The 25209-nt window shown below is 41.5% G+C and overlaps 1 protein-coding gene across 1 annotated transcript in view; it reads right to left on the minus strand.

Moving 5' to 3' along the window:
* Ptprt (protein tyrosine phosphatase receptor type T) overlaps positions 1-25209 on the minus strand; it is a 688872-nt gene that overhangs the window by 72676 nt on the left and 590987 nt on the right. Inside the window, exon 17 of the mRNA XM_048349408.1 lies at positions 5464-5654. Coding sequence (XP_048205365.1) covers positions 5464-5654 — 191 coding nt within the window. The remainder of the gene's footprint in view (positions 1-5463; positions 5655-25209) is intronic.

Genomic DNA, 25209 nt, shown 5'->3' on the forward strand with positions numbered 1-25209 from the left:
TGGGATTTTGAGGTGGAAGACATCTCTGGCTGCAGCCCAAAGATGCATAGCAGGTAAAGCTAATTTTCTTTAGGTCTTGAGGTCTGCGAATCACCAGGACTCTGGAGAGTTCCCATTGCTAGAATTTGAGACATAAACATGGGGGTGGGGCACCCCAGAGAATGGGGTCCCCTGGGGCTATCTGTGGGAAAGAGGCTCAGCTGGCCTAGCCAATCAGCTCCTATTTAGACACCCAGAGTATCAGCAACAGAAGGGTTCTTTGAATCACTTTGATCAACTCCTTCACCTTCTCTACATAAATGTAGAAATGAGTGCCGAAGATAGGAGAGTGACCGGCCTTAGGTCAACTTCATAGTGAAAGCAAGTGATAGAACTTGAAGGCAAACCTTTTGACTCTTGGTTCAGAACAATTCATGCATTACTTCAAACACTTGAACTGAGAGACTCAAACTTTCATGCCAGAGAGAAAAAGCTGATTTTATGATTCTACATTCAGAGTATGTGTGGGTTTATCTGGGCTCTGGGCCTAGTCTCTTGCTTTGGACAGTTCCATCGTTTTTTTTTTTTTTGTTATTGTTGTTTGTTTTTTATTTTCCTTCTTTCCTCTGATGTATAATCCTGGCCGCCTACCTGCCTCTGGTGTCTCTGTTCTGCTCTCAACCAAATTAAAGCACAAGTTTACCTTAAAAAAAAAAGTCCTATTCCCTCCCATAGTCCCCATGGCCAAATTCCTCATCTTGTCAAATACTTTCCTCTTGCACCCCCATGCCACCTCTATGAACAATTCCAGCCCCAGGCCCCTCCATGCCCTCTCTCATATTTTACACATCAGACTAATTGTGGATCTCCAAACTCAGCGTGCTGCACATACCCCAACACCATGGCTTGTCCTGAGTCCTCTGCCTCTCACACCTTCCCCTTTCATTTTGGTTCTTATTTCTCAAACCAAGATTTAGGCTGGTGCCTTTTAGGAAGCTATGACCCCCAGAACTAAGCTCCATTTTCCCAGAGCCTAGAAGAATACAGTTTCTCATGGGAAATTCTTGCATGTCTTATTAATGTTGGAATTCTGAATGGCTTAGCCCTTGGTTCTTGTCTATGGTTTTCGTATCATCGATATGCCAGACTCCAAAAGTTTTCTCTTCAGCTCATACTTCTCTCCCAATTTCTAGTCCTCCAGCAAACTTTTGCCATCTCAGCAAACACATGTAATGGGTACTGTGAACTCCATTCAACTGAGTTGAGCTCCTATCTACTTGGAACTTTCTCTCAGCTGGTGGCAACTTCGTCCTTTCAGTGGCTCAGGTCATAGCTTTAGAGTCATCCTGGTTTTCTCTTTTATTACATACATGCCACATGTTAGGAACTTTAGTTGGCTCTAACTTCAAAATCTATCCAGAACTCACTATTCCTTGCCAACTTCTCTTATGTGTCTCAACTGTCTCGACCAGAGTCACTGCAGTGACCCCATCTACCTTTGTCTTCCTATACCCTATTCACCACATAGAAGCTAGAACGACTCCACACAAAGTCAGATCGCAAGCACCTCTCTTCTCAAAACTTGCAGTGATTTTCCATTTCATTCAGCATAAAGCCAAAGTCCTTGTAATGGCTTTGAATGCACTCAGCATTGGGTCTCTCTTTACTTTTCTTTCTATTAAATCTCCTATTTCTTTTTACTTCCTGCATACTCTATCCCTGCCACCTCCTACTTTTACTTACCAAGTATGTTACTCCCTTGATCTTTGAACTCCTTTTCCATAAATATCTTTCATTATATCTATCTTCAAACACTATCTTGTTATTCATGAGTACACTTCTACTCTGTTGAATACTGGAACCTCCTCTACTTCATGCTCCTGGAATCTACCATCTTCCTCCCTTGCCCTATTATTTCTTTCTCTGTGGTATTTGCAGCAGATTATATTATCCAGAGGCTATATTTCCAATATCTTCTGTGCCCTCTTCTGCATCAGGAGATTGAGTTAAATTCCCTGCCCCTAGAATGAGGGAAGTTTGTACTTGTTTACACTCACTGTAATGTGGTACAAATGATGGAGTGTGGTGGCAAAGTCTATGTAATGAAAGTGAAGCACCTCTTATCTCATTAGCTGAGAGGCTCACCTTTGGAGCTGCAAGCCACTAGATGAGAAGTCCAACTCTTATAAGGTTATCATGCTATAAGGATATCCAAGCTTCAGGAGAAGCCATGAACCTATTGCTAGCCCAATGGGAAATACCCGCTGTGATCTGCATCAATCCTTAGACATGGAAGTGAAAATACTTTCAAAAGATTCTAGCCATTGGTCTTGGAGCTGTCTCCATCAAGGCCACAAGAGGAAACAAACTACATCTTTTGCATCCTGTGTCCAAATTGCTACCCCGTACAACCAATGACTGCAGTATACCAATTGTTTTATGCTGCTCAGAATTTGTAACACACACAGAAAAACCAGTATTTTTTTTTTACCATCTCTTGTGTCATACATTATCTACTCTACTTATTTTTAAGTCTAAATTTATTTTTCTGTTTCCCCTACTGGAATAGAAGCATCATGAGGACATGAACCTTTATTTTATGCACTGTTGGAGTTCCCATACTGAGAATGTCCTTGGCAATAGTAAACACTGAGTAAATATTTACTGAGCAAATTTGTAAGTGACTGTGCAATTTGAACTGATTTTTAGAAGACACAGCTTGCCAAAGCTGAGAGGTCCCTTGTATGTCAACTTGTCAAACCTACTCATTTATCTGAAAAAATATGGCACCAGATAAAGACATGACAGGCAACAGACAGCACATAGGCTGGCATGGGAGGAAACTAGAGCTCTGGAGTCTTATGTCTACTCTGAGTTTTCCACTTGATCTGTGACTCATGCTCAGGATGGTGATTTAGATATAATAGGAACTTTTATGATCAAAGCAAAACCCAGCTTTATTCTAAGAAAGCAGACAGGGGCATCATGGAAGCTATAACACATTTTCATTCACTAATTTATTTTTTTTCTAATTAACCCCTGGTTAATCAGAAAATGCTCTTAACTAGAAGCTAGGAATTCCTATTAGGTAATTAATATAATTTGAACTAATTGAGGACAAGGCTAGCCTCATTAGAGATATTTCCAGTTAAGGTTCAAATGATGGAACAATTTGAATTGTGTATTGCTTGCTTCACTATAAAAGTACATTACCCATCTAGAATGTTTGGAATCAGGTAAACCAAGGAATTTTACCAATGAGATACTTTTAAAGAACAATCTGGAAGGAAACAGACTAAAGTAGTCAAGTACATTTGTATTTCAGGTCTCAAATGGAGATAGCAAATTATTAGAACAGATGTTTCTTAGCTTTTAGCCACTTATCCCTCTTTCTGTCTCCTAATGTTTGAAACTTATGACTAATGACTGATAATACCATTATATTATTGAATAGGGCTCTATAAACAACACACCCTCTTCTGTCATGTGTTTAACAAGCACATCTTCAACCTTGTGCATCAGTACACACACACACACACACACACACACACACACACACACACACACACACACACCCATCCTCCCCAGAAATTAGAAGCATTTATCCCTTCAGGAAATAAGACCCAGTGATGTGAGATAATAGTATCATCTCCTTTCATTCTTACTCCAGTATTCCACTGCAATTTGGAGGCTGAATATATGAAAAGTGTTATTTTCCTTAGACCATGGTTGAACTGCTGATTCTCCTGAGCTGATAATTACTCACATCCATCGGCATAAATGTTTTGTCCTCATAAGTGTGCCAAACATGCCCCTTGCCACCATATTTTATACTCTTGTAAACTTTTAAGACCAGATAAGTCTTTAGAAATCACCTTATCCAAACTCTCCATTCAACTAATAAAGAATTTTAAAATGGAGATAGCGCAATGATATCTTAAGATCACACAGTTCATTGCATTGGAAAACTAACTGTCTGGACTCCCAAGCTTAGCACGTTTAGACTTTATATGACTTTAGAAATATTGCTTTGTAAGCTCTTTCTTGAAATATAGTCTGTGGGATAAACTTAATCTGTATTATCAAGAATGCCAAATGTGTGGAGCCTGAATCAATGAGTTTTTACTGCAACACAATGAAACTGAACTGAACATATCTGGGGTACATGCTAGATGTGATAGAAAGAAAGAGGGGAGGGAGGAAAGGAGGAAGGTATAGGGGAAGGAAGAAAGGAAGGAAAGAAGGAGGGAAGAAAGGAAGGAAGGAAGGAATAAAGATTAAACAACAAAAATAAGTGCAAATAACATATAGAAGGTAATCAGGAGATATTCAGAGGAGGAAGGAGGGAGAGAGGAGAGAGAAAGGGAAAGGGAAAAGAAAAGTAATTCTTGTCTTCAAATCTGACTTCAGCTGGCTTCTGTGTACACCAGGATAATTGCGGAATTCCTCTTGGGAGTGAGCTGTTCTTTGGATTAAGAAAAGAGCATAAGGGGGCAAGGGTTTCCTTCTATTTGGTTCTTTTTGTTTATTTGTTTGTAAAAAGTAAAATGCAACAGGCAAGGTCTGACACAGAAAGGAAGGAGACAGACAAGAAGCTAAATTGTTTTGAGTGATAAAGCAAAGGGAATGTGGGAGTCCTTGATGGCATGCTAGGGTAGGATGATGGGAGACACTGGAAGGATTTGGGGTAGGGGAGTGGAGAGCCATCTGTCAGAACCAGAACCTTGCAAGGATGCCTCAGCAATGTGGATCCCTAAGGACTTAAAGCACAATAGCATGAAGAATTCAGGCACTTTACTTGGCTACAATCCTCATGCCAAGGTAACGACTACGATGTTCATGTACAGCCTTTGTGTAGAGACACTTCAGGAAGGAAAGAGAGGGGTAGGCAATACAGAAGTGGGGAGAATCTAGGGAGAGGCAAGAGCAGCCACCAGAGACTGAGCCATTGCCTTGGTGGCATATGGTAAGGACAGAAGAAAGAACGCAAGGTCCTAACGGGGAGATGTATAGGCTTTTCTACAGCATAGTTCATGGAGAATTGAGACATTTTATCTTCATAATGAAGGATTCTGTGCCCCCAAATGTAGAGGTCTTTGGGATGATTGGGTTATTCAAATGGAGAGAGGGAAGGAGGGAGGGAAAAAGAGAGGGAGGAAAGAGTGGAAGAGAGAGAGAGGAGATCAGAGATCAGTGGGGTGAGAGGACAGAAAGAACAATATGGAAGGGACATGTTGAAATCTCTTGGCACAATGCACATAATCTTTTATGCATATACAAATCACTGAAGGTTGTGGTTTCTATTCGAGTTCAGACTCGGTGGGTCTGGTGGGCCTGAGGCGCTCCATTCCCACCACATTTCCACGTGAGGATGCTGACCCTGGTTGGAGACCACACATTCAGGAGCAAGGCTTTAGTGTGCCCCACCCCCCTCCCCCAGACCTGGGATCAATTAGGGAGTCTGGCCCCAGGCTGCCTTCTTACCTCATATTCCTCCTTGAACCCATAGCCCTGGCCTCTCTTCATCTGCGTGATGTGCTGCAGGAGGTCGGCCACCCGGATGGCAGGCTGGAACTGGTCGCGGGGATAGCTCATCTCCACGGGGTCGCAGGTTCGGTAGGGGTGAGTCTGGATGGTGAGGGTGGGCTGAGATAGCTCGCCACGGCTGCCATCTGCTTCAAAGAGAAGGAGGCAGAATGGCCATCACCAAGGGCAGAGGGCCCCACCTGGGGATTCAACTCAGGTGATCAGGAAGCCATAGGAAATCTAGGGATGCACTGCTTCCCTGTCCTGGCTATGGGGTAGGTTTAAATATTAAAGCAAGACACAAACCAACACAGACAATAACCCTTGGCTCATTTCCACTGAAATGCTCATATTGGCAGAGTGAAGACAAAGTGCCAGACTGGTTGCTATTCCTTGCCTGTCTTAGTTCTTCCTCTAAGCTTATTGGGGTTGCTAGCTAACCCCAGAATCAGTGAGAAGCAAGACAGTTCATATGGGAGGCACTCTCCTACTTAGGAACAGGGTACCAATAGTGTCTGATACCTATCTGTAGGTGAGGAAAACCTCAGGTGCCTGTAGATTAGAGCCATGTGTCAGCTTCTGGACCATTCTCCTGTATCCTTGTGACCCCTGTTGTTATTAGGTTGTTTCCTTTGGGTTGTATCTTGGGAGGAACTGGATCCAGTCTTAGAACTCCAGTGGGTAGCAGGAGCGCTAACCGTCCAGCTGTTCTCTGTAGCCATGGGATATACCATCGTGACCATTTCTTCCTATCATCTAGTCTCCTCATTTAATACTGCTGACCTAGGAGTGCCTCTGAAACCACCTTGCAGTTCTGTGTGAACCTCTTCCTTCAGTTGCATCTCCTTCTGAGTATCTCTCCTTGACATAAGACTTATATCCTCCCTATAATAAAAAATCTTTATACTCAATAAGTTACATGAACCACCTTCTGGCGGTTCGGTTACTCTGGAAACTGAGGCAGCTGAAATTGTGCTTGGACTCCTTGCATGTCTGTACATCTATAGAAACACATCCTGGGCCTGCCAACTCCTTGCCAGTGGTATGTTATTGGTCTTCTGGCATTAGCTTCTCTTTCCCAGAAGCAACTAGCTACTCTTGCTTCCCATCCCTGTCTCAAAGATGTGGGCAGTGTCTGCCCCGGTGCATTTTCACCAGTGACAGGTGAGAACCTCTAGCTGTGGCAGCCAATGGACAGCATCCAGATCTTTCCAGACATGGGAAGGCACCCATGCAGACATCCCACAAGTCTGTTCCATATTCATTCTCTGGAAGACTTAGCATGCATGCTTATTTTCTGCAACGTGTCTTTTCAAAGCAGTGTTCTCTTCAACTCTCGGTCTCTCCATGTCACAATAACCCATCAGACATGGACTCTGTATGGGACAGTGTACACTGCTCTTGGGGGGTCGGCATCACATGCTATTCCTGGTAAGGAGAATGTCCCACATTCTTCAGGAATAAATCAACGGGTCCCACTTTGCCTGACCAGCATGCCCAGGAAGCCCATCCCTCCGGGGACAATAACAGTGTTGATCCCACTGGTGATGCCAGCATGTCTTATTTTTCTATCCCCTTCTCTTTCTGTAACTACTTCCTTCACCAAGGGAGAAGGAAAGGGCTTCTAGTTTGATTGGCCTGAACTTTACACACTGATTGGGTGATAACTAACTAGAGTAAATGAGGTCATAGTGTGTTTTTGTAAACTTAATGTGGGCCAAGTGCTGGTGGCTCATGCCTGTTATCCTAGCTACTACAGGAGGCTGAGATCTGAGAATCCTGCTTCAAAGCCAACCCAGACAGGAAAGTCTGTTAGATTCTTATCTCTATTAGTCACCAGAAAAGCAGAAGTGGAGTTGTGGCTCCAAGCACTAGCCTTGAGGGAAAGAGCTCAGGGACAGCACTCAGGCCCTGAGTTCAAGCCTCAGGACTGACAAAAAAAACACACAAAAAAACCCCAAACCAAACCAAACCAAAACAAACAAAAAACCCATCAGCAGCAACAACAATTTAATGCAATCAGTAAACATAGCCAAGGCAGAGCTGGCCCTTTGGGATTATCTAATCATCCCTTCCGGGCTAGTAGGAAGACCTCAAGGGTGGGATTTAAACATAAAGAAGAAGGGTCTAGGTGAGATGTAAGCAAAACATAAGAAAAATACTGCTGATTTTCTTTTCTGCTGGGATTTTGGGTAAGAAGTAGATAGATCTTTACTGGCATCAATTAAATGTAATGCCTAGAAAGTGAGGGCTGTTTCACAAGTTAGACTAGTCGAGAACCCATTCTATGCTTTGACTCTGCTAGGCAGAGGTGAGACAGAGAGAAATGGTCTGGAAGGGAAACCAGGGAAGAAGCTTCAGGAGCACAGTGCAGCCAGGAAGGCAAAGGCACATTTGGGTCAGAGCAGAGAGACTGATTGAGAGTAAAGGCTGGAAGAGAGAAGACTAGGCAGAGCCAGGAAGGCTGGGGTGTGAAGACTCTTGAAGCCAAGTGTGAAGCTGTCAAAGACTTTGCAGAATGAAGGCTCACCCTCTTTCTGGTAGGTGTCGCAGCTGCCACGGACCAGAACCATTCTTCCAGTGAACAGAACTCCTGCGACGCTGTGATGGAGTTGGAGATGGAGAGGAAAGAAAACACTGGAGTTTGAGTCTCTACATACCACACTTCATGATTCCCAGGAGAAGAAATGATAGGGCCCACAAGCCTGCTCTCCCCACCTCTACAGCTCCTATCCAGGACACAGGTGCCTTCAGAGACCTCTTACTCCCCCAGAGGACCTGGGATGTAGACTGCATGGGAGACCCACAGCCTGACAGAAGCAGGCTTCCTAGAAACGGGCACCTGGCAAGTTTTGTAAGGTGCCTAATGTTTCTACACAACCAAACAGCTATCAGTATGGATATTTTCCCTCAACACATTGTTAGACAGACTGTAAACTTGCTGTCAGCAAAACTAACAGCGGAATGGAAAATAAAATGTGCCTGAGATTTAACAATTCGTAGTTGCTGTAACATTTGTAATAGCGTCAGTGGCGTTGCAAATGATGCAACGAAGACTCACAGCCAAGGGACTTTCAAGGTTTATTAATCCAACTCGTCAGACTCCCTCTGTCCCATGTATCTTGGCTCACCTATTCCCTTATTAACCTTCGATAATGCGAAAGCGATGCCTTTTATCACACCCCATTTCACCAGACGCACTATACTTAATTTTCCATCATTAGGTTTAATGAAAACCCAATTTCACAATTCACTTCTCTCAGGAACCTACAAGTAATGCTACGTTTTTATCAGGCCCAATTAAAAAGCGTTATGATGTTCCTATTCGAGAGGGAGCCTTAAAACTAATGTGCAATGCCGCTGCTAATTCAGCAAGGGCGCGGGAATTCACATGCTACTCATAAAATGGGACTAGGAACCAGCTGGCCCAGCGAGAGAACATCCTTCATTCTGCTCCTCACCAGATCCTTAATTTTCATGTCTCCCATTGATGGGTCTTTCATGCTTGTTTACCATGTAATAATATTTTGGATTTCTTTCGTGACTTCAGGTAGCTGTTGCCGACGCCTGTGGCTTTCCTGGCAGTTACTCTTCTTATTGCCTGTGGGGGGACTTGGGGGCTGTGCTGAGGAATTTTGGTGGTGTGTATGAGATTTTAGGTCACAACTGACTGACTAACTCCTATTCCTTCTTTCCTGGGATCTCTCTGTCTGTCTCTGTCTCTCTGTCTCTGTCTCTGTATCTCTATCTCTGTCTATCTCTCTCTCTCTCTCTCTCTCTCTCTCTCTCTCTCCCCTTTCTCTCTTTCTCTGTCTCTTTTCTTTCTCTTTCTTTCACAGCCCCTGCCACCAGCCACTTGGAATTCCCTGTAGCTTCAGTCAAATATTCCCAATCGCTTGACAGGAACTGCCACCCCAGCTGGCTAACAAATGCTTACAGGATGCATCCCTTGTTTGAAGCAGTGTGTCAACTGCTGTCTACACGTGGGAAGGGGAGCCAGGTGTGTTCCTGGGGAGATAAGCAGACCACAGTTGTTGAAGAAGAGAAGGAAAGATAAGTTGTGAATAAACCTGTCTAGCAAAGATAGGAAGAGACAAGTACATAGGAGATGGGAAGATGGCTGAGCTACAGGGCAAGGCACCAGGGAAACCTGCTTGGGGCTTCACAATCCACCTCTGTGTCACTTGCTCTCACTTCATACAATCTATGCTTGTGCTGCCTGTTAGAACTTTCTGTGAAGACGACTACATGTCCTGCACCTGTGCCTGGAAATACAGCAACCATGCTGTAGTCGCAGCAACTGAGCATCTACATGGTAGCTGATGTTACAGAGGAAGTGAAATGTTAAAGTTGGCTTAGGTTGTTTTTTTTTATTGCTAGTCCCAGGGCTTGAACTCAGGGCCTGGGTGCTGTCCTGTAGCTTTTTCACTCAAGGACGGTGCTCTACCACTTGAGCCGCATGTCTCCTTCTGGTTTTCTGGTGATTAATTGGAGATAAGAATCTCACAGAATTTCCTTCCTGGCTTCAAGCCATGAGCCTCAGAGCTCAGCCTCTTGAGTAGCTAGGATGACAGGCATGAGCCACTGCCGCTTTGCTAAAGCTGGCTTAGTTTTAATTTCATTTGAAATATCCACATGTAGCTTATGGGTATTGGCTGTACTGGGCAGATCAGATCTAGAGAAAGAGACAATACAAAGGATAAAGTCCTGAAGTCACAAAGTGTGGTGAAAAAAGGTCTACAGCAGTATTGCCCACTGAAAATACAATGCAAACCATGCACGTAAGTAAATAAACATGTTTTCATAGTAGTACTAAATAAGATTTTTTAAAATAGCATGCATACTTAATTTCAACAGTAAGCACTGGATGGTAGTACAAACCTGTAATCCTAGCGGTTGAGAGTCTTAAGACAGGGACTTGGGCTATATAGAAAATTCTAGGCCAGCCTGGACTACACAGGAATACCTGTGTACAAGCTAGGTACTGAATCACACCTGTATTCCTAGTTACCCAGAAGCTGAGATCTGAAGGCTCAGAGTTCAAAGTTAAGCCCAGGCAGAAAAGTCTGTGAGATTTCATCTTCATATAACTAGTACAAAGCTGGGCTGGAGGCATGTCTTGAATTGTACTGTACTGGGCCCGAGGAAGAAAACCAAGTGAGCTCAGGGCTCTGACGGCTGTATCCAAACACTAACCAAGAGAACTTCATACAATGCAGGTATGTTCTATAGCTACACATTTCTAATATGGTAGCCAGTAGCCACCTGTGGCTATTAAGCCCTTAAAATATGGTTAATGAGGCTTTACTTGGTGGTTTATACCTATAATCCTGGCTACTTGGGAGGCAAAGATTGGGAGGATCATTGTTCCAGGCTAGCCTGGAGAAAAAGTTAGCAAGATTCCTCTCAGTCCACATGACAGGCATGTTGCTACATGCCTGTCATTCCAGCTATGTGAGAGGCATAGTTAAAAAGACCTCCATAGCTGGGTGCCAGTGGCTCAGACCTGTAATACTAGCTACTCAGGAGGCTGAGATCTGAGGACCATGGTTCAAAGCCAGCTGGAGCATGAAAGTCTGTGAGATTGTTATGTCTAATAAAAATCTACTCAGAAAAAGCTGGAAGTGACGCTGTGGCTTAAGTGGTAGAACATTAGCTTTGAGCAAAAGAAGCTCAGGGACAGAGCCCAGGGCTTGAGTTCAAGCCCCAGTACTGGTAGAAAAATAAAAATAAAGTATCTCCATCTGAGGCTAGTCCTGGCCCAAACATACAACATACAAATACAACATACACCCCCCCCCCACCCACACACACACGTTAAAACCTAACCTGCCCATGTTCCCCTGAGAGGAATACAGTCCACAACTGTGCCTGGATCTCAGAACTAAACAGGAAAAGGTTTGGGTCCGTCATCAGACAATTACGGGCTCTGTGACCTAGGCTAAGTGGCCACGTCTTTTCTGAGCCTCCATTTCTCCATCTATAATATAGGAAAGAAATACATGTGATGAGGATTTAAAGAGACAGTGCATGACAAGTGCGCAACCCCGTGTGTGTAGCTAGTAGGCACGCACACTCCAGTAGCTCTCTTAATAATGTGTTCAGGGTGTCCTTGGGATACGAGGGAATCCACAATTGGAGCAGGCAGCCCAAGAGTCTTAAGGCTTCTGCTGTGTTTCAGACATGATTTAAATGTGTTCTCCCAAGTGGGAAGCTGGGTCTTCAATGTGGCACTGATGGGGGGGGGGGAGCTAGAACTTTCAAGAAGATGTGGACTGGTGGGAGATAATTAGGTCACAAGAGGCACTGGCCATGGGATAATGTTCACTTTGTGGGATGTCATTAGTCTCACGTGGAATTAGATTTCATTATGAAGAGCAAGCGTGACCCCTCCCTTTCCGCCAGCTTCCTGCCTCACAGGATGTGACTCATCCTTCCCTTTCCCAAGTATGTCTGCTAGGATGCATCTGCCATGACATCACTCTCAGTCTTCACCAGGGACCAAACAGAGAGGACCACCTGATCCTGGACTTTCAGCCTTCAAAACTGCTAGCTCAAGAAATCTCTTTTCTCAGGAAATATCACCTTGGGTATTGTGTTGTGGCGATGGAAAACAGACTAGTACAGTTCCTGTCCTCTTGCCTTGTCTTGTCTGCACTTTCTCCCCAAAGCCATCTATTTTACGACATGTTCATGGCCATTGCCCTACTGCTGGTCTCTAGGATAAGGTGGTCCCATCGTTTCCTAATGGCTCTTTCTGTATTCACAATTCTCTTCCCACAACTGCGATGGAGTCATCTCTCTTAGCAAAAGTCTTCATAACAGTAGAGAAAAAATGTCTTAACTAGCCAACCACATTTCTATAATTTCCAATACGGGTATCCATTTCACATGTTATAGATCGCAATCACTCCTAAACCCATGTGCCTTTAAGGAAGGGAAGCACGATGGGTAGATTGTGAGTATCTCTTCAAGGAGTAGAAAGCCTGAGAGGAGAGAAGGAAAAAGTGGGGAGGAATACTCAAGTCACCTTACTGTGTGCATGTGCTGAGCAAAACAATGCTCCAGGGTTTGTGGCCAAAGCAGGCCGCAGAGTCGATGCACAGGATCTGAAGACAGGACTTTCGTTCAAGTGGGAACTTCACAACTTTCTAGCTATGGACCCTCCCATGTATAGTTACTTTGAGCCCCCAATCTCTATTTTGTGTACCTACGTATTTATTTATATTATTTTTTTCCAGTCCTAAGGATGAAACTCTGGGCCTGAGTGCTGTCGCTAAGCTCTTTTTGCTCAAGGCTAGCACTTTACCACTGAAGCCACAGTGTTACTTCCAGCTTTTGCTGTGAGTAGAGACTCATGGACTTTTCCTGTCCAGGCTAGCTTTGAACTGTGATCCTCAGATCTCAGCCTCCTGAGTAGCTAGGATTACAGGCTTGAGCCAACCCTGCCCAGCCCCATCTTTATTTTTAAGGGGGAATATTGAAGAGGATGATCACTGTCTTCATAACAATGATTGTCATTATCGTCTTCCTTTCATCATCTGAGAAGGTCATTGCAAAGGTCAAATGGGATTCCACGGAAAGAATTCTTCTCCCAGTGGTACCTGGCTAGAAGTCAATGTCACTTTCTTGCCTCTCCTACCAAATATCAACCCAACCTCAAGACAACATGCTCATAACAGAACTGAAATGAAAGTCTGTCAGCCAACTGAGTGCCAGAATCTGGGAGGAATATCCGTTAATTATAGCAGCATCACACTTAACATGTGCATGAAGATAAAGACTTAATTTTGTCAAAATTTCCTAAAAACCTCTGAAATTGTACAAAATGATCTTCCTATGGGTTCGCCGAGCCAGTTTCCTCTCTCTAGAGTTGGAAATGATTACAATTTCTTTGATGAAATACAAGATGAAGCAGTTGGCTTGTAGTTAGGAGTCATGCTGTAGGAAAATTTGTTCTACACTACTGAATTGTAGTCTGCCACTATGATAAGTGTGTGAGATTTGTGACCCCTGAGGAACAGGCAGGGCACAACCCTGTCTCCTGTCCAGTTGGGGACATACTTTTACTCAGTACAATGGCAGATTGAACTACTTTCTCTATGTTTAATTATGATTGATTGAATGCATACTATTGAACCAGTAAAATGAACAAAGCAGAACACCACCCACTGCACATTTTGCATTGGGGGGAGCTGAAATGGAATTTCTACAAGTAGCATTAATATCGATAGACTTTATTATGTGGGGCAAGGCTTTTCTGTTGGCTTGAAGAAGAGAAAAGAAATGCCTCTTCTTTCCCAATGTTCTTTCCTAGGCTTATTAAGAATATCAAAGACCTTAGCAAACCAATAGCAAGTTTAGGGCGTCTTCAATTGCATTTTCCTCCTTAAACTCCTCCATTGTCATGACAAAGACAATAAGGAAAGGTATCGTTGTGTCCCAGATGGTGATGGACACACAGGTATAAAGAAATGCCATCTGGATGCATTTCCTCTTTCTGACAAAGCTAAACTTGCTTCTTTGTGAGGAGAATGTGTATTGCTTTGATAATATCCCTCAGACCAGGAGAAAGGATAGAGTTAAGTTAGACACCTTGCCTAGGGATGGGGACTGTAACTGAAGATTTCTCCTCCTACTCAAGCTACACACACACACACACACACACACACACACACACACACACACACACAGTCAAACCATAACCAGTTGAACATAGGAAAATAATGAGAGTCTGCTTGTCTATTCATTGTCAGACACCAAGCCTGAAGTAATTTCTTCTCCTTTCAAGTTCAATAAATAGAAATGAGACAAAATAGGGTCCTAGGGAAAGGCCTGCTATGTTAATTGTAAGGAAAACAGTATACTAGATTCTGAGAAGAACAGCCATCAGTATTACTATTCACATAAGAGTCTTCCTTTTCTTTTTTCTTTTTTTGATAGAGGTAACAAATTAGTGTTCCTACACTTTCCTTTCCTTATGTGATTCAGGGGAGGGTACCCTTATTCCAGGATTAAAGGGGAAATACTGATGTCTTTACCTTGATCAAGATGGCCTGATTCTCTTTGCCAGTTATTCCCACCCCACCCCCTGAATTTTAATGAATGGGCAGGCAATTCTCTTAGAAACTTCTTATCTTGGTGACATTGATCAAGATGCCTGGCAACCCCTCTGTACAACTACTCAAAGAGATATATACAATATAATATATTATGTTATAATATATATCATCCAATAATATCTGATTCACTGGATAGCACCATATCTGGGTGTGATATTTGGAGTAACAAACAGTAACACAAATATGAGGGGCGGCAGGCTAGGGGCACTGCCAACATGAGGTTCTGTAGAGAGATGGAAAGAACTTCCAGAATCACCTATTCTAATACTTGACTTGTTCGGTGAGAGAAGAATGCACTGACTTACCATTGAAGTCAATTTGATAACCCCCCACCCCGTTACTAATATATTAATCTACACAACTGAAAGTAGAAATACATTTCAGAAAAACGTGTATTTGAAAACAAAATTCATGAAAACACGGTAGAAAGGAAGTGAAAGATTGAAAATGAGATGACAGAGTTTTCATTAAATAAATCAAACTTAAAGCAGGCTCGTATTAATCAGCCATAAAGAATGAAATCTTGTCTTTTGCAGCAAAATGAATGAAATGGGAGGGCATTATTTGAAGTGAAATAAGCCAGACACAGAAAGGTGACTACTACATGTTTTCTTGTAAAAGATGAAAAAAAAATCAAACTGGACATAGAATAGTAATAAGTAGAAATTGGGAAGGGTATACGGGGTGAAGAGCAGATAAAAGGAAGTTATATTTCATTAGTACATGTTGGATATATGTTTTCAACATCATATAATATTTGATCCATGTGTGCTTGAGCTTCATTAATGTATATAATTAATATGTGTTAATTCCAAGGAAAATAGAACATTATTTTAAAATTCAATGAGTGAAAGCAGAAAATATTGTAGGAAAAAAGACTAACCAAGGCTGGGGATATAGCCTAGTGGCAAGAGTGCCTGCCTCGGATACACGAGGCCCTAGGTTCGATTCCCCAGCACCACATATACAGAAAAAACGGCCAGAAGCGGCGCTGTGGCTCAAGTGGCAGAGTGCTAGCCTTGAGCGGAAAGAAGCCAGGGACAGTGCTCAGGCCCTGAGTCCAAGGCCCAGGACTGGCCAAAAAAAAAAAAAAGACTAACCAAACTGCAATGGTAGAATTCAAATGAATATAAAAATCTATGAGAAAAAGCAACAAGCCAAAATTTGTGGAGAAGAAATCTGAAAAACTTACTGAGGTATAAGCAAGGGTTAGTAAGAAAAATGTGAATTTATTATCTGCTCATGTGTGTTCATGTGTGAAGGAAACAAAAAGGCACTTTCAGAGAAGAAAAGCAAACAGACATATAAATGACAGATAATTGTTGTTATTAAAGAAGAGATCCGAGTAGATGATCAAAAGCAGTATTACAGGAAACTAAGTAATAAAGCAGCTCCCTGGAAAGATATAAAACTAAACCTTCAATTGTAGATGTCTCCCTGTACCAATTCAAAGACAAAACCCGTAGCCTAATCCAATTGTTGAGATATTATTGAAATACAAGCACTGGGATAAACATCTAGGTTAGAAAAATGGCTGCTTCTAAAGTAAAAGAAACAATGCTAGTTTATGTTTTCTTTTGGACAACTTTAAATGTGAGACCACAATGGAACAAAAAGTTTGAAGCAAAAATGATGTGATTCCAAAGTTATATGCTGAGATAATTAGTTTTCATTTTGTGAGGCTACCAAAAAGTCCATCTTGCATACATAAAGACTCTGAAGGTGGCTGGATGGTTCTTTTACATGGGGATGGTAGGTACAAAGCAAACCAAAGATATAATTCCAGAACCCCCCCCCCCCGCAAACCAAATAAATAAGAAATCCACAGCCAAAGGATCAAGTGTTAGAAAAAGTGACTTGAGAAGCACCAATATCAGTTAATTATAGATATGATTATACATCTCACAATAAGTATGAATCAAAACTAAATGGTGTATAGAACTTTCAGAGCAATTATGATAAAAGTCTAATATAAAAATAGTGGCTACAATTTTAAACTTTAACAATAAACACCCCAAAGTGGGTATGCTAATGCATCACTAAAAATTAAATTATTTCTATGCCATCTTCTTTCATAATAGTCAGGTAGTATATTCTAATTTTACACTCTTTCTTAAAAACTTGCATTGGCATATATCAAATATACAAGAGGGGGGTATTTCATTATTACATCCCCACATATATTTGCATTTCATTCCAATCAACCTTATCCTAATTTTGGCACTCTGATCTAAGAGATATAACTTAAATGAATGTGCATATATTGGTAAGAGCAAAGTTATCAATTAGTAGGGAAGGGTGAATAGCTTGACACAAAAAAATAGAACCAAGAAAACTCTAGCCCTTTTTCTTCCACATGTGAGTTTATAGCGATATTTATGCTACCTGTGAGTAAACCTAGAAATCAATATACAAAACCTAATGCTACTGGAAACCTTCCTGTTCCGACAAGCAAATGAGAAACCACCCTACAGAGGTGTTTTCATATTCCAAGACACATTCATTCCCATGGACAAAACCTCCTCCACTCAAGATGAACTCATAGTGGGAAAATAAAATACAGGGAGTGACAAGCCACAAGAGGAGATCTGTCCCCATGAGGAAGAGACAGCAGACACAATGTACAGGGAAATACAAATTCTAAGAATGGAAAACAATGAAGCAATTGGAGAGACTGTAAAAATAAGTTTGTTTACATAGATTAAGGAGAACAAGAAGAAGAAATATAAACCCTAGCGATAACACAACACATCATGGAGGAATGAGAGTTAGGCTTGGAAAATTCAACTTCTAGAGATGAAAAACACAGCCAATGAAAGTAAAAAGAGAGTAAATAAGTAGATAAAAAATAGCAGTCAATGGAACATGTAGAAATTAAGAATCGACAGAGAAGCTGAAGAAAAGGAAATGCTGGCTCCTGCCTTTAGATTATACAATAGAAAATAAAGTAGATTTCCTAAAGAGTTATATAAACTGATGATAAAATATAGCATTAATATTGGGTGGGAAGAAAGAAATGAGTTCCTAGGGATTGTGTTGTTTATCTGAAGAGAAACATGTAGTTTAAAATAAGAAGAAGGTGTGAGGTTGTTTAATGCTGGAAAGATGAATTTACTTAATATTACCAGTAAGAGTTCTCTACATGCTGTTGTGTGTTGATATAAATAGAACATGTGAGAAAACAGAGGATCATGTCTTGGTTGGTAAGTTGCATAAATACAAATAATAGAGAAAGTCATCTGGCTGCTGCTGGCTCACACTTGTAATGCTAGCTACTTAGGAGGCTGAGATCTGAGGATCTGAGTTCAGAGCCAACCTGGGTAGAGAAGTACTTGAGACTCTTATTTCTAATTAGTTAGCAAAATGCCAGAAGTAGAGATATAGTTCAAATGGTAATCAGCCTTGCGTGAAAAAAGCCAAGTGAGAGTTGTGAGTCCCTGAGTTCAAGCCCCAGTACAGGCATTAAAAAAAGTAAATTGCAGGCTGGGAATATGACCTAATGGTAAACTGCTTGCCTCATATACATGAAGCCCTGGGTTGGATTCCTCAGCACCACATATATAGAAAAAAGAAGTGGTGCTATGGCTCAAGAGGTAGAGTGCTAGCCTTAAGCAAAAAGAAGCCAGGGACAGTGGTCAGGCCCTGAGTTCAGGCCCCAGGACTGGCAACAAAAACAAAACAAAACAAAACAAAGCTCCAGGACTGGCAAAAAAAAAGTAAAAAAAGTAAATTGCACAGTTTTAGTAATTTTACAGGCATATAAATGTGATTTGGGTGGCATTTGAGAGGAGTTAATGTTCAGGAAAAAAAAAAAAGACAGAGTATTTTAAGGTAAGTTTGGGGGCTTTAGGCACAAAGAGCTCCAGAAAAATCCTGGTGTCATTTTAGTGCTTGACAGAGCCACAACCAGCATAAATCAAACCAATGATTGGAAGACCTATGCTGCCTCGTGGGTCCTGCCCACAAACCATCACTTGTAAAAAACAAACACACAAAACAACCTTGCTTACTTATCCTCAAAAGGGGAACCTAAGTTGGCTTGGATTACTAGCAACCTGGGAAATTTTCTGCCTTGAAAATCCTGAAGTGTTTGAAGACTGATGTAATAACGAGGGAAGCAGTGATTCCAATTAGAAAGACTGAGGGACTTACGTGATAGTCTTTGAAGTCAGGGAGTGTTTGAAACTGTATAGACTTTGGATATAAATAAACCAGAGTGAGAACTTTAACATCACCACTCATTGCCACGGAACTATCGGCAAATTATTTAACCTTTAGGAGCCAGTTTCTGCAAAAAAGCTTTACAGCTAGTATCTCTCAGAAGTGAAGATAGAGAAAAATCAAACACCGTGACAGAATTGTTAGAAGCTAGACTTTGGACGCTAACGCAACAGGTTGAAGGAAGTGGTCTCTTCTCTCTACAGCTAGAATCCATATCTCTATGGTCAGCCTCTTTTCTTTCCTCTTGGTGCGGGAAACATGTTCCATTTTTATTAGTTCAAATATCATCATGCCACCTCTGTTCAAACCTTTTATGGGACAGCTGCTGTCTTACAGCTATATTCCAGATTTTGAATACTGAAGATGGTTTTGAGTCTAGGAACTGGCTCGCACCACTCTCAATGGCCTCATTGTGTATCTAGTTTTCTCACTAGGCTGCAGCCACACCTTCCTTGTCACCATGTTCTTATCACCTTGTCACCAAGCCCACCCGAGTTCTTCACCTGATTCAACTTTTTCCAACTTTCAAGGGCCAAATGAACCTTTATCCATTCTTCAGGATTCAGCTCAAAGGTTATATCCTGCTGGGTGTTACTTTTTCTCCTAGAAGAGACATATGATATGTGGTAGAAGAACCACCTTAAGTATGGTTACCTGTTGTGCAGGGTTGGAGTAAGGATTGGCTGAGAAGAGATACCAGGGCTCTTTTTTTTGGGGGGGGGAAGGTTGAGTTACACAAATGTATTCAAATGTTGAGCTCATGGGATGGAAAATTTAAGTTTTGTACATTCCATTGTATGTTAATTTTATCTAAAAATAAAAGGCAGCATATCAACCCTACATCAATGACACGAACAGTTCAGTATTAGATAGAAATGCTCTTTAATGTGCATTAAAAATCAGGGTGGATTAAGGGAGTTGGAGACAGACCATAATGTCTGTATATTACAATGTTAATAATAGAATCTAGGTGGTGAGTATTTGCCATAGGTGTTTTAATTTTTATGACTGAAGATATGGCAGAGGGCATCCCTGTTTCCTCCCCCACTATCCCTTCAAGAATTACACTATATCTCTGTGGACATGCCATCTTATGAACCAGGGTAGGGACTGAAGTGCTCACAGTGAAATGCATCGAGATCTGCATCTCCTGTGTGGGGTTGCAATCTCCACCACCGCAGGTAAGGCTTTTATGGTGTTATCCAGTACCTTCAGGATCCTATAGCTGCTAAGCAAATAGTTCTTTGTCAGGGACACACAGCTCTGCTCTACCTCAATGAGAAAACACATCTCAGATGGGTCTGTCTGTCAGGCGCAGCTCTCAGTCCTTCGAATTCCCGGGCCAGGGCAGCCTGGCTCAACTTCTTGCCTCAGTTCTGTTAGCCAGGTAAGTGTGGAGTTGTAGGTAAGCTATATCTACTCAGCATGTTGCTTATCCAGATTGAGGGGATTCTGGAGAGTTCCATTATATCTGGCTCTAGTGTTCTCTCAGCTCAGTGCAATTCCAGCTTGGGCGGGGCCTGGTCTGGAGCTCCTGATTAGCTCCAAGGCTGTACACACACAGAAAACAGCCAGCTTAGCATTTTGTGTCGGGTGTGTATCACCAACCTCCAGGATCCACACATTCGGAGCAAGATGTGTTATAGAAAGAAAATAAAAGGTTAAGCAATGCCTTATACTGAGACCACAGGTTTGCCTTCTTACTTTTTTTCTTAATCTCCCATTCATCAAAACTGTAATAAGACAAAGGTATACTTAATAGTTGCCAAGTAATACTTAGCTAAGCTAGAAAAAATTCAATTTCTGACACGTTTCACAATTACCAGCCTGACAGGTGACTTTGTCTTTCACTGATGGGTAAGAAACAGAAAATGAAATGACTACCCTTGTCTGGAAGAGAATATTTAAACGTGCAACAGCTGGTTAAAATGAATTTGCCATTGAATGAAATAAAAAACAGAAACTTCCTTTCTCTCTGTCAGATGCTTAGGCTGAATTTGTGGCTGTAATCAACCATACAGACAACAGAATATTACTAGAATAGAAAGAACAAAGTTTGGGGATTATAAGACTTGAGTTTTTATCCTGGGTTTTACCACTAAGTTATTTTATACAATTTCTGTGGGTTTTTACTTTAATTCAGGAGCTGAATTAGACCAATGCTATCTCTAATTTTATATATGTAATATATGTATATTACACACACACACACACACGAGATACTTAGAACTGATTCTGATTCAGTGTGTCTGGAGCCAGCTGACAGTTTGCATTTATGGCAATGCATTTGAAGCTATTAATGGCATTGCTCTATGAACCATGGTCTGAGCAGCAAGAAATTGGGTGGTCTCTAAGGGAACTTGGAGATAATATGTACAATTACATATTTACAAATAGTCCTAAAAAAGATGCTAATCAAATAGAAAACACTTTCCTTTCCTTTTCTTTCCTGAATAGATGAGGAGATTCCTGGGACTGTTTGAAACCAGTGAGAGAAACCTAAACAAATCCAAGCAGACAAAGTGGATGGTTCCTACATAGAAGAACAAAGAAACTCTCATAATTATGGGCTAAAAAAGCCATATGTCTGTGTCAATATTCAGCTTGGCAGATCTTTAGTTGCTGAATTATAGAGACAGAGCACTGTTATGGTGGATGCTTTGGTTTTACAGAAATGAATATCAAATTCTGGGGCTAAAGAGGATTCATTTAAGAAGCACATTAAATGCATAGTATTTGACTCCATATTCTGGACATAGAGCGATGGCAGCTTTAGATTAGGCCCAGTCATGTTTTGGAAATCACTATTATACCAATTTTATGTGGGTCAAGACAATGACTGGGGTCAGAAAGAGGAGGTTGGACTCAATTATTGATGGAAAATATGAAAGAGAAGACCTGTCCTTCAGGATTGCTTGCCAGGTTCTCCAAGATCCCAGTGGTTCTATGGTAATGAGGAAGAGTAGTTCAAAGGGGATCTCTGCCTTCCATAGGTACCTTTGTGGGATGCCAGACTCTGAGGATTGCTGGCAAGTGCGTTGTTCTGTTTTGTTTTTATCAACTGAAATGTATAAAAAATACCAGGGTTAAATCTTGGTTCTACTACTTATTAGCCCAAAGGATTTGGGCAAACTATGATTACATTACATGTTATGGCATATATTAGTTATAATACATGAAGTCATGAGCTTCAAATGACAAATGTCTACTGTCCTTTGACATTTCTCTCGGTCACAAGTTTGAGTGCAACTCAGATAAGTACCACTGACACAAGGTCTCTCATGAGGTTATACACAGTTGTAGCTTTGTCTTGCAAAGCATCTCTGAAGACTGGACTTGGAGGGAATCGATTCCAACCTCAACCCCATGATTGATGGTAGGTTTATTTCCTCATAGAATAGGGATTCAGTTTCCTGAATGCTAACTTATTAGCTGAACATGTTCATTAGTTCCTTGTTAAACAGGCATCTCCCTAGGACAAGTCAGAATGTGTCAGCTGACTTTCCACAGAGCAAATAAGAGAGTGAAAAGAAGAAAGATGGAAGCTGCATCATCTTGCTATAAACTAATCTTGAAGGGGACATTTCATCACTTTGTCTGTTCAGTAGAAGCCATTCACTAAATCTACCCTGCTCTCATGGGAAAGGGATGGTACAAGGATGGGGACTAGGAAAGGATCACTGGGGCCATCTTGGAGGCTGCCAATCACAAATGCTAATGTTATTCTACAATGTATGTGAGATCCCAAAGAGATAATGTCAATAAAACAACCCCCTTCCCAAAGAAAAATCACTTACAGGGCTCTGTATGGTGGCTCCTACCTGTGGTTCAAGCTACTCAGGAGGCAAAGACAGGAAGATCATAATTAAAGACCAGCTTGGACAAAATTATTGTGAGACCTTATCTGAAAACAAACTAAAAGCAAAAGAACTGATGGTATGGTTCAGTGTCAGAGCACTTGCCTAGCAAGAGGAGGGGCCTGAGTTCGATGCCCCAGTACCCCAAAGGAGCATTCACTGAGTTTACCTATATCAGAGTATATTATAATCACTCATTCTAAGGGGTACATGGAAATCTTCCATGGAAGTTAACTTTACTTAGCTTTACCAAGTATTCTGAGTCATTTATTGAATAAAATTATTATCATTCACCACAGATTCTAAACTATTCTCTCTATACGTTTTTCCCCAAAGATTTTTCTACCAACAGAACTAGCAAGGGAAATATATGGTTTAATTTTCCTTAAGACATAACTTGCCATTGACAGCAATCCTCAATCGTTAAAGAGTTAATAATGCACTTGGAATTGCTTTACCCATATAAAAAAATTCATTCCTTAAGTAAATGAATTAGCCACATCATTGACAGTTGATTCTAGTAATAAAACACTAATTAAGTGATTCTGCTAAGTAAAAAGTATAATGTAATGAATTTTCTAAACAATGGCCTAACTAATAAATTTTCATGCTAAAAATAAATGACTTGTAATGGGTCTCAACACTCACTACTTCTAGGGTTAGCTGAGAAAGATGCTCTCAGCAAACAATGACAGAAGTGATTGTGCCAACAAACATCCTTAATATTATAAAGGACACCTTGCCAAGTAGAGCCAAGTGAATTGTTCTGAACAGGGTAGATATACTAGATTCTGGGGGCCAGAGAAATTTTAGTTATGGGCTGGGAGACTAGCCTGGATGAAGACTTGAAATAGAGCAGTAAAGCCAGGTTGGATTAATAGCAGAACCCAATAATGGGCAAGTGGAGGCAGGTTTGTCTACAGGGAGTTCATTAGAGTAGCAGAAACATACAATATGAAAGATTATGTTTGAATCCCAGCTTTGCCATTTAATAGCTATGTGATATTGAGCACATGACTTAATCTCTTTGACCTCAATCTCTGCCTGTGTGAAAGAAGCCTCGTTCTAATAATAATCACCATCTTAGAGATTATAAAGAATGTATGATATAAGATGCACAGCACCTAGCATAGTTCTTGGCACATGGTTGGAGCTCATGATATTCCTTACTATGTAAGGCTAAGTTGATTTTTAAGTTTATGTGGGACACTGGGAAGGCAGACCCAAAAAGGCATAAAAGTTGGAGATCAACTGGGTGCCAGTGGCTTGTGCCTGTTATCCTAGCTACTGAGGAGGCTGAGATCGAAGGATCACCATTCAAAGCCATCCCAGGCAAGAAAGTCGACTCTCATGTCCAATGAACAACCAGAAAACCAGAAGTGGTGCTGTGGCTCAAAGTGGTAGAGGGCTAACCTGGAGCAAAAAAAGCTTAGGGATAGCACGTAGGCCCTGAGTTCAAGCCCCAGGACCACCACCATCATCAACAATAGCAATAAAGTTGGAGACCAGTTAAGCTGTGACCCCCAGAAGAACTAAAGGGTAGAATCTTCGAGCCATCTCGAGGACAGAAAAGAGACAACAACACTAGGGGCTGCAGGGGCCATAGAGTGATTTTGGAGTTTTCTAGGGCTATGCTGAGTGAAGGAACATCAGGAAATGAGCATTTAGTATTGGCAGTCTTTAGGGCCAAGATACCAGGATTCATCCTTTCTAAGAAATGGAGATGCAATAGTTATAGCCCATCCAGGCGAATACTTCCTTCACCATGTGATTAAAACCTAAGAGAAACTTGAGAAGTGGCCCTGTATACAAGCCTTCATTTCTTCCTCCAGCAAGGTATCAGAACATCTGATTCCCAAGTAGTCAGATGTGGACCACGGTGCCCATCTTGATTGCAAAGTTTACACATGATGCATTCAACAAATGCCAGTTAATCATCTCTACTTGGGCAAGGGTCTCAGAGCCTGAGGGGATACCATGGTGGCCAAACGAGAAGGGAGTGGATCTGTGCACTGTGATTATACAGTCGAGTAAAAAAGGGCAGAATCAGCGACACAACGTTTACATGAGAAACATGTGCATGCCTGATATTTCTGATATAGGCTAAGAAGCACAAGAGCCAAGGGCTATTAGAAAAAAACAACACAGTAAGTCTTTAGATTGGATATTAAAGAAAGCTTTCCACGGGCCGCATTTAATTATAGCCTTGAAGGATAAGTAGTGGCTAAACAACGCTAGTTAGAGAGGAAGGAGGTTCTGGAAGGACGGAACAGAATTGTTATCAAAGAATAGGGGGAAAAATCAATAGGACTAAGCTGTATTGAGCAAACCAGAGTATCCAGAGATGATACTAAAGATATAAACAGAAATCAGATCATTCTGGGCCTTTGTGGGCCCTGAGGTGCATTTTAACTTCATGAAAGGGGACGCAGGGAGGGCATCGGGAAGTCACTGACAGGATTTTGGCTTGGTGATAGCAGGGTGAGGTTTGCATGTTTTAAACT

The sequence above is a fragment of the Perognathus longimembris genome, chromosome 6 (assembly GCF_023159225.1).
Source record: "Perognathus longimembris pacificus isolate PPM17 chromosome 6, ASM2315922v1, whole genome shotgun sequence".
In the NCBI taxonomy this organism is placed as follows: domain Eukaryota; kingdom Metazoa; phylum Chordata; class Mammalia; order Rodentia; family Heteromyidae; genus Perognathus; species Perognathus longimembris.